The sequence below is a fragment of the Dermochelys coriacea genome, chromosome 4 (assembly GCF_009764565.3).
Source record: "Dermochelys coriacea isolate rDerCor1 chromosome 4, rDerCor1.pri.v4, whole genome shotgun sequence".
Lineage (NCBI taxonomy): Eukaryota > Metazoa > Chordata > Testudines > Dermochelyidae > Dermochelys > Dermochelys coriacea.
In genome coordinates, this window is record NC_050071.1 from 122,749,505 (window position 1) to 122,762,531 (window position 13,027).

A 13,027-nucleotide genomic window follows, 5' to 3' on the forward strand; every position below is an offset into this window, starting at 1 on the left:
CCTATGAGCAGATTGCTTGTAGCATGGATGAAAAGGGGCAAAAAAGGGACACGTAGCAGTGCTGTGCTAAGATAAGGGAGATAAGGCAGGTGTACCAGAAGGCACAGGAGGCCAACTGTTGCTCTGGTGTGGCACCAAAAACATGCTGCTTCTACAAGGAGCTTCACACCATCCTCAGCAGTGACCCCACCTCCCTGCCAAGAGCCCCATGGATACTTCGGGGGGACTGGAGGCAGCAGCCGGCGGGGTCAGCCCTGAGGAGGTCGAGTTGAAGGAGGATGTGGGTCAGGCGACAGCTTGTCTGGTGGCGTGGTGAGCCAGGACCTCTGACTCCGGAGTGGTCTAGCCTGTTCCAGCAGTCCGGCTCTGGTATGCCTGAAGCAGGAGATGGGAGCTCTGGTGAGTACTCATTTTGCTTTGATAGTGCATGGTTGCATAAGGTAGAAGTGTCTTTTATTTTGCTACATGGTGCATGTGGGAGAAGGGACTGAAATTAACAACACTAGGTACTGTTTGCATCTGCTTCATGTTTTCCTGTGCAGCTATGCAGTGGAGGTCTTGCAAAACAGTTTGCTAATGAACACTGGGATCTTCTGGGAATCCTCCATAAAGATAAAACGGTTACCCACCTTCTTGTAACTGTTGTTCTTCAAGATGTGTTGTTCACATCCATTCCAATCAGGTGTGTGCGCGAGCCGCGTGCACAGTCGTTGGAAACTTTTTCTCTTAGCAGCTCCCATCAGGTTGGCTGGGGAGCCCCCTGGGGTGGCTCCTTCATGGTGCTCAATATATGACCCTGCCGACCCAACCCCCCTTCAGTTCTTTCTTACCAGATGTGGCGGCCGTTGGAACTGTCTCGCTTGCCTTGCAAGTACTCCCTTAGCTTACTTATCTAGTTCTCTTTTATCAGAATACTGTTACTCAGTGCTTGCAGTGATCCCTTGGGTCAAACCCTCAGGTCAAACTCACCATGATTAGCGCTCTGGCCATGCTTGCCAAGGAAAAGTGAGAAAGAGGCATATGTAACTTTTATGCTTTTATGATTCAAGACTATGAGTGAAATCACAATACTGACTCTGTGTATTGTTTCTTTTGTTTCTGCAGATGTGCTCGAGGGCCAGCTCCTACACACTGTCAGATAAGGAGGTGAATGAGGAAAAGTAAGGGCAGCTCTCATTTTGTAGTCCTTGTGCTGTAGGGCGTTATGAGCTCTACACAGAGTTCAAGGAAGGTGGCTTTATGCATATGAAAGTTCTGCAGCCACTGCTCGTCATCCCATATCTGCATCACAATCTGATCCCACCACTCAGTGCTTGTTTCCTGAGTCCAGTAGCAACAATCCACCGTGTGCAGCTGTTCTGTGAATACCAACATCAATCTTGAACTGTTTCTTTCCATGGCACACAACAGCTCATGAAATACTGCAGGATCAGCAGTTCAGGTGAGCAGTGCAGGATCCATGCTTTCAGGCAGAGATGGCAGGTGCAAAGTTTACAAGGGCAGTTGAAAAATGTCCTGAAATGCAGCTAGAAGACCTTGGAATTTTGGGATGGAGAAAACTCCCAGAACTCTTAGCAGGACAAGGTGATGATTTGCACAGTGGGATAGCTACCCACAGTGCACTGCTCTCTCTGTCGGTGCTAGAGCACCAACTGTGGATGCACTCTGCCGACACAAGGAGCATTGTATGAACGTGCACAGGAGATGTAATTATAGCAGTTTATGATAATCGATGTAACTTAAGTCGACTTAACTCTGTGGTGTAGACATGGCCTCTCCTAAAAACAATACAATAGTGGAGGACAACTACCAACAAATACAACTTTAGAGGAACAAGAATAACATTTTACTTGAAGAATACATGCAATACAGCCAATATTGCATGAAACCATTCTGTCTAGCAATTTCATGCTAGAATTCAATTTGCACATTTTGTGCCAATGAGACATATTAAGAAATGAAAATTTGGTCCCTAGTAAATTGCAGTATGCATCACACAACATAAAAAAATAGTAAAATACAATTTGATGGAGAATATATTATAAGAAGTGATGGTTGAACTGAAAAAATACTGGATCAGGTGAGAATTCAAATATTCAGCTGTCAGCTTATCAGATCTAGAGCTGGATGAATAATACAGAAAACTTTGTAAATTTTTTTATAGGATCTTTACATTTTTGAAAAATACCAACTCTATAAGTTGGCTGAAAAACAGCAAATATTTTTGCCAAAAAAATTATCAAAAATTTGAAAATTTTAAACCAGCTCTGTCTGATTCCTTTTGCTGTCTAGAAAGCAGGCTGAAAGGACATAGCACTTCTCACGGCCACCCAGGTTACAGGTAGCTCAAGAATAACACCTGTTTTTAGTGTGTCTGCTCTGGAATGAAACCAAAAGGTGAAGAGCTGTGCAAAAGTAGGAATAAAAACACCCAACAGATCAAGTTAATTCACATTTTAATCTGAATTAGTTTACTCATCCTAGTTCTCTTGAAGTCAAGGCTCTACACATATCATAATAAATACCAGAGGAAAAACATTGCTTATTAGGGATCATAGAATCATAGAGTTAGAAGGGACCACAAGGGCCATCTAGTCTAACCCCCTACCACGATGCAGGATGTTGTATCTAAAAGGATGTGCTGTAGTTTGAGCTCCCTTGAATACTGTGAGTTTGGAAGCATCACTCAATCTCTAATGCTTAAAGGTAAGCTGTCTGCTTACAAAAGATGGTGGAAAAATAAAGAGCGGATAAAGAGAGAAGAAAGATCAGCTGGCTGGGTGAAAGGGACAGAGTGAAAATAACTATTTGTATCGAGAAAATAGAAAATGGCTACCTGAGGAGTCCATGCAGTCTTCAACATTAGAGGCTGTGAATTTCTGGCCAAGAATAAGACTGTAGTCTTCCAAAAAGTTGACTGATCCAAGAGGGGATGCAATAGGAGCTTTATCTGGAATACCAATGATGAATTGATTAGTTACAAAGTCGGTGTCAGACTATTTTAAGGTAAAACACTATCCTAGGGCTAGGTTTACTCTTTCTTGATAGGCCAGGTGCAGAAATGCCAAAATATTTAACTTATTACTGCCTAGTGGGGATTCAGCCGAATAAGGAGAGGTGAATAAGTGTTGAGGAGCTGACCTGGCTGGTTGCAAGCTCCCAGTGGAGTGGAGATTGTAGATTCAATACCCATGAATGGGTTTTCCACACCTGGAAGATCTTGGCCAGAATCTTTGCCAGCAATTTGTCCCGTGATCTTTTATCCAGAAAACAACAAAAGGCTATAATAATAATTATTCAGTTAGGCTAGACATTCTGCAACCTGTACTCTCAGTGCCTAGCACCAAAGTTCATTTGGAATGAATGACACGGATTCAGATGCTATTTGACTCGTATAAGGGTGGTAGGAGATAGATAGCCTTTATATTATTTTTCAAGGACCACAGACCCCCCCTCCCTGTGCAGAAAGCTTCCAATTACTTCCAGTGAACTTGGGAGTTTGAATCCCTAGCAGAAACGGCACCAAGCCCTACATTACTTTTTATCATGTTAATTTTTCAAAACTACCTACTTACAACATGGAAAACAACTAGTTACAACAAGGTCCAGATACTGTGGAGATTGATGCAATAGAAATATATAGAGAGAGATCAAGACACTTGTTTCTGAAGGTACCTAGCACATTATTTGGATCTACAAATAATGATTATATAAATTCTGTCAGTATGAAATTATCTCCTAATCTTGTTACCAAATCACCATTAAATCTAAAACAAGATATAGTATGGCATGCAAACCTTGGTGTTTAGCATTCACCCAGCTCAGTAAGTAGTTGCTGGTTTGCTGAAGCAGAACGTTATTGTCTCCTTCATATGTGCAGTTTGGGTCATTGTCATTTCGAATATCACCTAGACGATTCACTTTTAAAACAAAAGTCACAAATTTTAATTCGTAATGTAATCATAATCAATCATTATAGAAACATGGGTCAAAAGAACTTGGAAACAATTATTCTGTGATTAAAAAAATAAGAAATTGAAATCAGTTTCCAATACAATATAATTATTCTTACCAACAGATGACGCTGAAAACTTACCCTTTGTTTACAAAACTAAATACATGGGAGCAAATTTTCAGAAGCATGACATCCATTTTATGAGGGCAATCTGCATGTTCAAAATCTGCATTGTATTTCTCCTCCTTCATATGAATTGCAAGGGCTGTCTGGATAGTTGTAACTGCCTGATGGCCAGTGCAAATATTCCACTTTGCAGCTGAAATTCATTTTGTGGGTGCAGATTTTGCATCTGCAAATTGGATCTGTGCGACACTGTACCTCAAAGTAGCACCCTGGAACCCATCTTCACCACTGTGATATGATTATGATATGTTTTGTACAAAGAATGCCTTGTGAGCTATCATTTAAAAAGTTTTGATCTGTTGAACATTACCATCCTGTTGAATTATATGTGCTATCATTGATGTAAAGTTATGAAGTACTGCTCCGTATGTGTTACTGAAATATGTTGTGAAGTGGGGAATGCTCACAGCTAGCCTTTCAGTAGCAACAAAGGAGCAACTATCACTGGCCAGATAGGCGTTGATGGCCATCAAGAAGAATCCACTCTTCCAGAGGCTTCTCGGAGAGGGCACGTATGCAATGAGGGTTACCTAACCCCCACCTCACAGCAAATATCTTTCTAGCAGCTGGAAGAAAGTATAAAAGAGGAACAGTGACATCATCACTTGGCCTCTCTCCTCCCCCATCTCAACACCTGGGAGAGCATCTGAAGACAAAGAGACCTAGACAAATTGGAAGATTGGGCCAAAAGAAATCTAATGAGGTTCAATAAGGATAAGTGCAGGGTCCTGCACTTAGGATGGAAGAATCCAATGCACCGCTACAGACTAGGGACCGAATGGCTCGGCAGCAGTTCTGCGGAAAAGGACCTAGGGGTGACAGTGGACGAGAAGCTGGATATGAGTCAGCAGTGTGCCCTTGTTGCCAAGAAGGCCAATGGCATTTTGGGATGTATAAGTAGGGGCATAGCGAGCAGATCGAGGGACGTGATCGTTCCCCTCTATTCGACACTGGTGAGGCCTCATCTGGAGTACTGTGTCCAGTTTTGGGCCCCACACTACAGGAAGGATGTGGATAAATTGGAAAGAGTACAACGAAGGGCAACGAAAATGATTAGGGGTCTAGAGCACATGACTTATGAGGAGAGGCTGAGGGAGCTGGGATTGTTTAGTCTGCAGAAGAGAAGAATGAGGGGGGATTTGATAGCTGCTTTCAACTACCTGAAAGGGGGTTTCAAAGAGGATGGCTCTAGACTGTTCTCAATGGTAGCAGATGACAGAACGAGAAGTAATGGTCTCAAGTTGCAATGGGGGAGGTTTAGATTGGATATTAGGAAAAACTTTTTCACTAAGAGGGTGGTGAAACACTGGAATGCGTTACCTAGGGAGGTGGTAGAATCTCCTTCCTTAGAGGTTTTTAAGGTCAGGCTTGACAAAGCCCTGGCTGGGATGATTTAACTGGGACTTGGTCCTGCTTTGAGCAGGGGGTTGGACTAGATGTCCTTCTGGGGTCCCTTCCAACCCTGATATTCTATGATTCTATGATTCTATGAAAGAGTTTGAACCAGGGAGATTGGTCCCAGGCTGGGAAGGGAATCTAGCCTGTATATTAAGGACTGTGAGCTGCCTGTAACACCTATTAGGGTGAGAAGAGCTATTTGATTCAGATCTTGCTTAGGCTATATCTACACTTACAAACTTACAGTGGCACAGCGGTACTGATATAGCTGTGTGGCTGAAAGAGCACTTGTGTAGCTGTATTATGCTGACAGGAGAGAGCTCTCCCGTTGACATAATAAAACCAGCTCAATGAGCAGTGGCAGCTACATTGGCAGGAAAGGGTCTCCCGCTGACACAGTGCTGTGCGCACGAGCACTTATGCCAGCAAAATGTATGTCGCTCAAGGGGATTTTTTTTCACACCCCTGAGCGACCAAAATTTTGCCAACATAGCGTAGACATGGCCATAGTCTGTTAAAGTTAGAATTTATACTGCGTTTCTATTTTTATTTCTTATGTAACCAACTTTGATCTCTGTCTACTACTTATAATCGTTTAAAATTTATCATTCTGTAGTTAATAAAACTGTTTTATATTTTATTTAAAACGGTGTGGTTTTGATTAAAGTGCCTGGGAAATCTCAGCAAAGGTTTAAAAGGACTGTTGCACGTCCCTTTGTTGGAGTGACAAACTAATTAATGAGCTTGCACTGTCCAGTGGAGTCTTGAGCAGTGAAAGATGGTATATTTCTGGGGTGCAAGGCTGGGGTGATTGCCGGGTGTGAGTCTCCACATGTTGATGGCTGAGTGATAATAACGCCTGGCGGGGTTGGCTGTTTGTCACTGGCACAGGTTGTGAGAGACCGCCCAGGCTGGAGGATTAAGGGGGCATAGCGGTCCGACAGCTCCAGGTTGTACCCTGGGGACCCCATCACAATATGTAAAAAGGAAGACGGGGCCAAAGCTCTTTTGAAAACTTACTGCCGCGGATACATACACCTGTACCCAGCAAAACCTGTGAGAGAAAGGTGTGCAAATCATCATTGACTGCATCTGTGCAGGAATTTGTAACTTACTGGCCAGGTAACCGTGCCCTCCACAAGCTTCCCGACATTCCTGTGCTGCTTGCTGGGCCGTCCAGGAGGCCAGCGGTTTACCACCAGTAGACAAGGCATGAATCTCGCGCCCAATTTCAGCCTTTGTTTAAAAAAAAAAAAAAAAAAAAAAAAAGCTCACGGTAAATAATGTTTTTTTAAACAAAACAAGTTCAAGAGTACACACAAAAAGCTAAGGGTGAAATTCATCCATGCGACTGCCAAAGTCTTGACCAAGACCAGGGATTGAACCAAGTATTAAAAGCATCAATACCTCTTGAACAAAAAAAGAGTCAGGCTCTCTAGCTGTGAGCTGTAAACAGACCCATATCTATGGACTGGTCACAAAAGGAGACACATAATACGCACTAACCGGGGTGCAAGGCCTATACACCATTTAACTTGGCCTGCACAAAGCCTGAGGGTTTAAGTGAGAATGAAGTGATAAACAGTCACTATGCAGAGCTTGACACGGGTGAATTCCACCTTAAGTTATTACAAAAATAATTCTATTTACAAAAAGGCTATAAAAAACTATATAGTGCACTTATGCTGGTCAGAGTCAGGCCCTGTAAAGTGCAGAGAGATCAAAATATTTCCTTGACAGAGATTGCCAAGAAATTCACTGCACTGCTCATTTAACCCACATTTCATAAATGTTAATATTTTACGTTAAATTATTTTCAAATGTATTAACTTGAACTGCAAACTTGAGCCTGACTCTGAAAAAATATTGTTCTGGCTTATTACAGAAACTCTCTGACATGTATCTCATGCAGTGTCAATTTCAGTTGACCAAAACTGAATCTTCATTAAGGCAATGCAGTGAGACAAGGGGGATGAGGTAATATCTTTTATTGGACCAACTTCTATTGGTGAAAGAGACACAGCCTCTTCTTCAGGTCTGGGGAAGGTATTCTATGTGTCACAACTAAATACAAGGTGGAATAGATTATTTAGTATAAGGAGTGCATATTGCAAGAGCCCACTGAAGATGCAATGACCGGTAATTACTTAGGCCTCTAACTCAAGAAGAAACATCTCTGTTTAGGAAAGAATTTGAACATATGCTTAAATCCCATTGATATCATCAGAACATAAACCCATGATCAAAGTTACCTGCTTTCCTGGCCTTTAACACCAATGTTTCTCACCACTCCTCCCCTCATTTCTGAGCCACTTGTGTATACAGGTTCTTGGTTTAACTATTGGAAGTTTACTGCATTGAAAACTCGAGTTGCAATTGAAAGGATATGTATAAACATTTCACCTGTCTTGGACTCTTATCCTTCATCAGAAGACCTATGTGAAATTCTATGAAGTTCATGAATAAAGACTTGGCGAAATGGTCTAAGGCATATGTAGCTGCCAGATAGGGAAGCAGGCGCCATTGCTGGAATGAAAATTAAATCTGTGTGAGGGAAGGTTGATATATACATATTATTAGGGGCTTTTCCAAGGATACTCAGAACCCCTGTGGTACATTTTTTCAGTTTCCAGAAAACTACCATATTTCAACTTCAATCTTCTAATTATTAAGCATCTGCCCCGCACCCGCAATACCCTATCCAAATACAGACTGTATTGTTTGCGGTTATGTTCAATTAGTAATTAGAGGTGGATGGGAAACAATTTTCCTGTCCCACAAAAATTTGAGATTTAAAAAAAAAAAAAAAATTCCCATCCCAAATGAGGACAAGTCAACTTTTCATAAACCAAAAATCCCCAGGCCCCAAAAAGAAGAATTTGGATCAACTGAAACATTTCAATAATTTTGAAATGTTTTGATTCTGTTTTTGTTTTTTTCCTACCACAATTAGTTTAAATTTCAAAATGAAAAGTCATTTTGTACCAGAAAGTGGAGTTTTTCATTTCAAAAATAATTTTGACAATTTAAAAACTTCTTTGGATTGAGAAATTTGTTGAAATCAATCCTCTCCAGTGAACAGTTATAGTTTTGACAAATTGGCATTTTTCAATGAAAAATGTTTCATTGAAAAATTCCGAACCAGCTATTTTTGTAATGGCCCTTTAAATCAGTAAAATAAATGAATCTTCTTCACAGGAATGCTCATGGTGAAACCATCCAAGTTCGTGGTTCCTATTAATTTTTGATAAACATCAGATTAAACCAGCACATTGGTTCAATGAAATTCTTTGGGGGCAGAGACCATCTTTTTATCCTGTGTTCGTACAGCTTCTGACTTGGGCTACAGCAATACAAATAATTATTTCTATATTTTCAAAGGTTAATTAAGAGAAAAGGATAAAGCAATGCACACAAACATGCTAACGAACTGTGCATTGACAAAACCAATGGTAAGGTGGAAGGTATTCTTCTTCTTGTTTTCTTTAATACCCACAATGTTGTAGGCAATGTTTACACACAAACATCCTCCCCCAAGAGCTTTCAATTGAAGATGACAAGCCAAATCAAAAGGTGAGAAAGAGAAATATAATCAAAAGAGGTACAGTTGTTATATAAGTTATGCACTTCTTGGTTTGTTAAATAATTTTAACCACTTCAGTGGTATCTGACTGCCCCTAATTTATCTATGATTAGTTTGCCTGTTTCTTGACGGCCTCAATGAAGAAATGGGTCTTGAGGATAATCTAGAGTACAGCCCTTATGGGTCAGTTGAAGTAAGGTGCTCCATGGAGAGGGAACAGCATGGAAGTAGGTGCAACATTGATTGTGGGAGATGTGGAAAAGAGGGTAGTCAGGGCGAGCATCACCAAGGGACTATGGAAGAAACAAAATGTGAGACAAAAGCAAATAAATAGAGAGGGGCAGAGCTGTGTGGACCTTGAAAGTCAGGATAAGAAATCCTGAATTTGATGCAGTGGAGAAGTAAAAGTCAGGAGAAGGATTCAACAGATGGAGTTACATGTTCAGAACAAAAGATGAGGAAGATGATCTTAGCAGCTGCATTTGGAATAGACTGGAAGATGATGTCAATGTAGGGCAGACCAACCCAAAAGAAAGCATGATGAAAGTTGATATGAAGCCAGAGTTTCTGAAAAGTAACAAGTTTCCTCTCACCAATGTCAGAAAAGTACTTCTAAGAGCTCAATAATATATTTGGGTTTCAGTATTCCAAGGTCTGATTCTTATTTACACAAAGCCAATTTACACCTCTCTGGCAGCGAGAGGTGGGTGCTTTAAGGCCTCTTTACATTGCTAGATTGATGTAAAGGGGCCTAAGGTCTTGTCTACACTTACAATGCTGCAGCAGCTTGTGCTTAGTGAAGATTCAACCTATGCTGACGGGAGAGATTCTCCAGTTGGCCTAGGTACTCCATCTCCCTGAGAGGCAGTAGCTATCTTTGTGGGAGAAGCCCACCCAATGACATAGTGCTGTCTACAGTGGGGGTTACATCAGTATAACTATGTGGTCAGGGGTGTGGCTAGAGAAGTTGGTAGTGTAAACCAAGTCTTACTGAGAATCAAGACTTCAGAAATCTATAGGACCAGACATTCAGCTAGTGTAAACTAGTATAACTTCATGGCTTTCAATGCAGCTATGCTGATTTACATGAGCTGAGGATCTGGCTTTATATTTTAATACATTCCCTAGATTTGAATGAAATGCCATATTGTAGATTTAGTTAGTACCTGCATTTGGTATTCCAGGACTGGTATTTCTTCTTCATCTGTTGGTCCAAACTGACGACGTATGGCAGAGAAGCGAATGGCTATTGATAAGGCAAGCTTTAAATTAACCACAGACATGCCTATGATCATAACTCTACCACTGGACAAAGCCCCAAGAGACGCGCCAAAACGCTGCTTGAGATCCTGAGGGAATAAAAGACACACTAAATGGGCAGGTTCAGCCATTCCATAGCTTCATAATTGCACTGCCTGCAACATCAGAATCCTGGTAGTTATGCCAAATGTTATACTTTCAAAGACTCACTCAAGGAGTTACACCCATTGACTTTAATGGCCAATGCATGGCTAAAACCCCATTCAGCTCTGAAAATAGAAGGGAGCAGTTAATAGAGTTGAAAAAAAAATACAAAGAATTCCTTCATAGCATATTTGGTAGACTGGATTCATTGCACATACAGTTCATTTCATACCTTAAATGAGCTGATGTATACCCCCTCAGCTGTGACATCTCCAGTTCTGTTCAAAACGTTTTCTTTAGGTATCTTCACATTGTGAAACATAGCAAACCTGTTCAAGTAAATAACTATATTAATAATAAAATAGGAAGATGCTTCCCGACATAGCTTGGGTATATGCCCCAACAGACTGCCCTGATGCATTAATGGCTGGCTGCATGAAGATTTCATGCACAACAGTGAACTGAAAACAATATCACAACACCGGTATTTTTAGAGTCAGATTCTGCCACAGAGAGGAGGATGCCTGCGAGAATACAGGTCTCCACATAAAAAAGTTCTATGAAATGCAAGCTGGGTACGTTTTCTGTTACACTTTTTATTTCTTATGTTAAATTTGTTTTGGTTTTTCGAAATAAGTATGACGCCTCCAGGAAAGATCCTCACTGACTGCACCTGTATTTTCTTTCTGCTGTCATCTGACCAGCTAACACTTAAAATATCATGTCCTGTGATTATCTTTAAAAGAAAGAGCTTTTGCAGAAAGAAGACCAATGAGAGGAAGGACTGTCTTCTGGTTAAGACACTAGACATGGACTTATGCAAGCTATTTCACTCTGTGTCTCAGTTTCCCATCTATATACAAATGGGGACAATAAAACCTTTGTCTACCTTGTCTATTTTGAGTCAGATTCTTACACTCATATTCAGGTCAAATCATGTGTTACTCCACAAATAATACCATTGAACTGAATGGCTCGCTCGTGATGTAAAATACTGCTCAATATAAATAAGGAAATCAGAATCTAGTTCTGAGTTTGTAAATTCTTTTGGGCAGGGACTGTCTATTATTAGGTGTTTGTACTATCCCTAGCACAGCAGGGCCCTGAATTTGATCAAATATCTAACATCAACAAGAACAATATAGAATCAACACATTGAAAGGGAACTGGAAAAAGGCATTATTGTACAGGAGCTCCAGCTATGATTTTTGCTCTCTGATACGATGTAGCATCTTAAAAAGAAATTAATATTGATAGAAGCTGCATAAACAGGACACATTTTTTTCAGAAAATCGTATACTAGTCATTTTCAGCCAAATAGACAATAAGGGCTGGCATGGTATCATAACATCAGCTCTATTTCTGAATATCTCAGCATCTAATATTGTTTGAAAATCTGTATTAATAATCAAAGCAAATTCCTCATGCTTGCCAATACAGGCAAATATATTTAATAACACGCGAGAGAGCCAGGTCTTTTACATCAATAAATTATATAAGCTTTACAATGCTACATGTACTTTAAAAATATGAGTAATTTCCAAGGAAACATACCTGCATATTGTATTTATTCTGCCTCAGAGATACAGGACATTTTTTGACTGAGCAATATATACTCATACAAATGGTTGAAATGTGCAGTCTAACTGAGCATTAGATTCTTACTCTGCATATAGACCCACTGATTTTAGTGGGACTACTCACAGAATAAGGTACTACACGGTGAGAGTGAGGGTGGTGGAGTCAAGTACAATATTTACAGAAGTCCATCTTGGACAATGGTTTTGGATCCTCTACAAAAAATGTGGGGGGTTTTAAAGATAAAAGATCTTTTGATTGATATGCAACCCTCTACTTTTCCCACCCCTGAAATAAACCCATCAAAGCTAAAATAAATCCCCAACAGCTTGTCCCTGCCTAATATTTGATAGTGGCAAAGTGTACAGGCTAGGTACAACTACAGCATGCCTGTGATACTAGGGTCTCCTCTTGTAAACACTTACTGGGAGAATGTAATGCTTATTACTACTGGCAGCTGTCCTATTGAAGTGAATGACAAAACTCCCAGTAGTAATTTAGGTGGAGAAGACTGTAACCTACTTCATGGACCCACACAGGTTCTTAATACCCCTTACTTCCCTATATGGGCTACCTGCATTCCTTGTGCGAGCACAAGAGTGAGGGCAGGTCCTAGAGGCCAACAGCTAGTTTCCACCCACAGAGGTGAGCAGGGAATTGGCAAAACATAAGTGAAACTATCTGAGATAGCTGAGCCAGTGTCAGGGATGGACTCATCCAGTCCAGCTTCTCTCTCTCTAAAAAAAAAAAAAAAAAAAAAAAAAAAAAACCCGGGGGGGGGGGACAGGGTGAGCAAAAGACCTATCACAGTCATGGTTGTTGATTCTAGAAGGAAGCTCCACCCCTGATTAAGAGTTGCTTCCGACATCATTACCTGTGGAGAGGTAGGAGCAGGACTGGAGGCAGCAGTTGCTACCTGGAGA

General features: G+C 40.8%; 1 protein-coding gene across 5 annotated transcripts in view; it reads right to left on the reverse strand.

Moving 5' to 3' along the window:
• The window catches only part of ACOX3 (acyl-CoA oxidase 3, pristanoyl), a 62,063-nt gene that overhangs the window by 14,800 nt on the left and 34,236 nt on the right, over nucleotides 1-13,027 (reverse strand). For all 5 annotated transcript variants that reach the window (XR_006280563.1, XR_006280564.1, XM_038399104.2 and 2 more), the window contains 6 exons: nucleotides 10,759-10,855; nucleotides 10,289-10,471; nucleotides 7,943-8,065; nucleotides 6,655-6,775; nucleotides 3,798-3,920; nucleotides 2,837-2,950 (listed from right to left, as the gene is read on the reverse strand). Coding sequence is in view for 3 of the 5 variants with exons in the window: in XM_038399104.2 (XP_038255032.1) it covers nucleotides 2,837-2,950; nucleotides 3,798-3,920; nucleotides 6,655-6,775; nucleotides 7,943-8,065; nucleotides 10,289-10,471; nucleotides 10,759-10,855 (761 nt within the window). In the remaining 2 variants the exon portion in view is untranslated. The remainder of the gene's footprint in view (nucleotides 1-2,836; nucleotides 2,951-3,797; nucleotides 3,921-6,654; nucleotides 6,776-7,942; nucleotides 8,066-10,288; nucleotides 10,472-10,758; nucleotides 10,856-13,027) is intronic.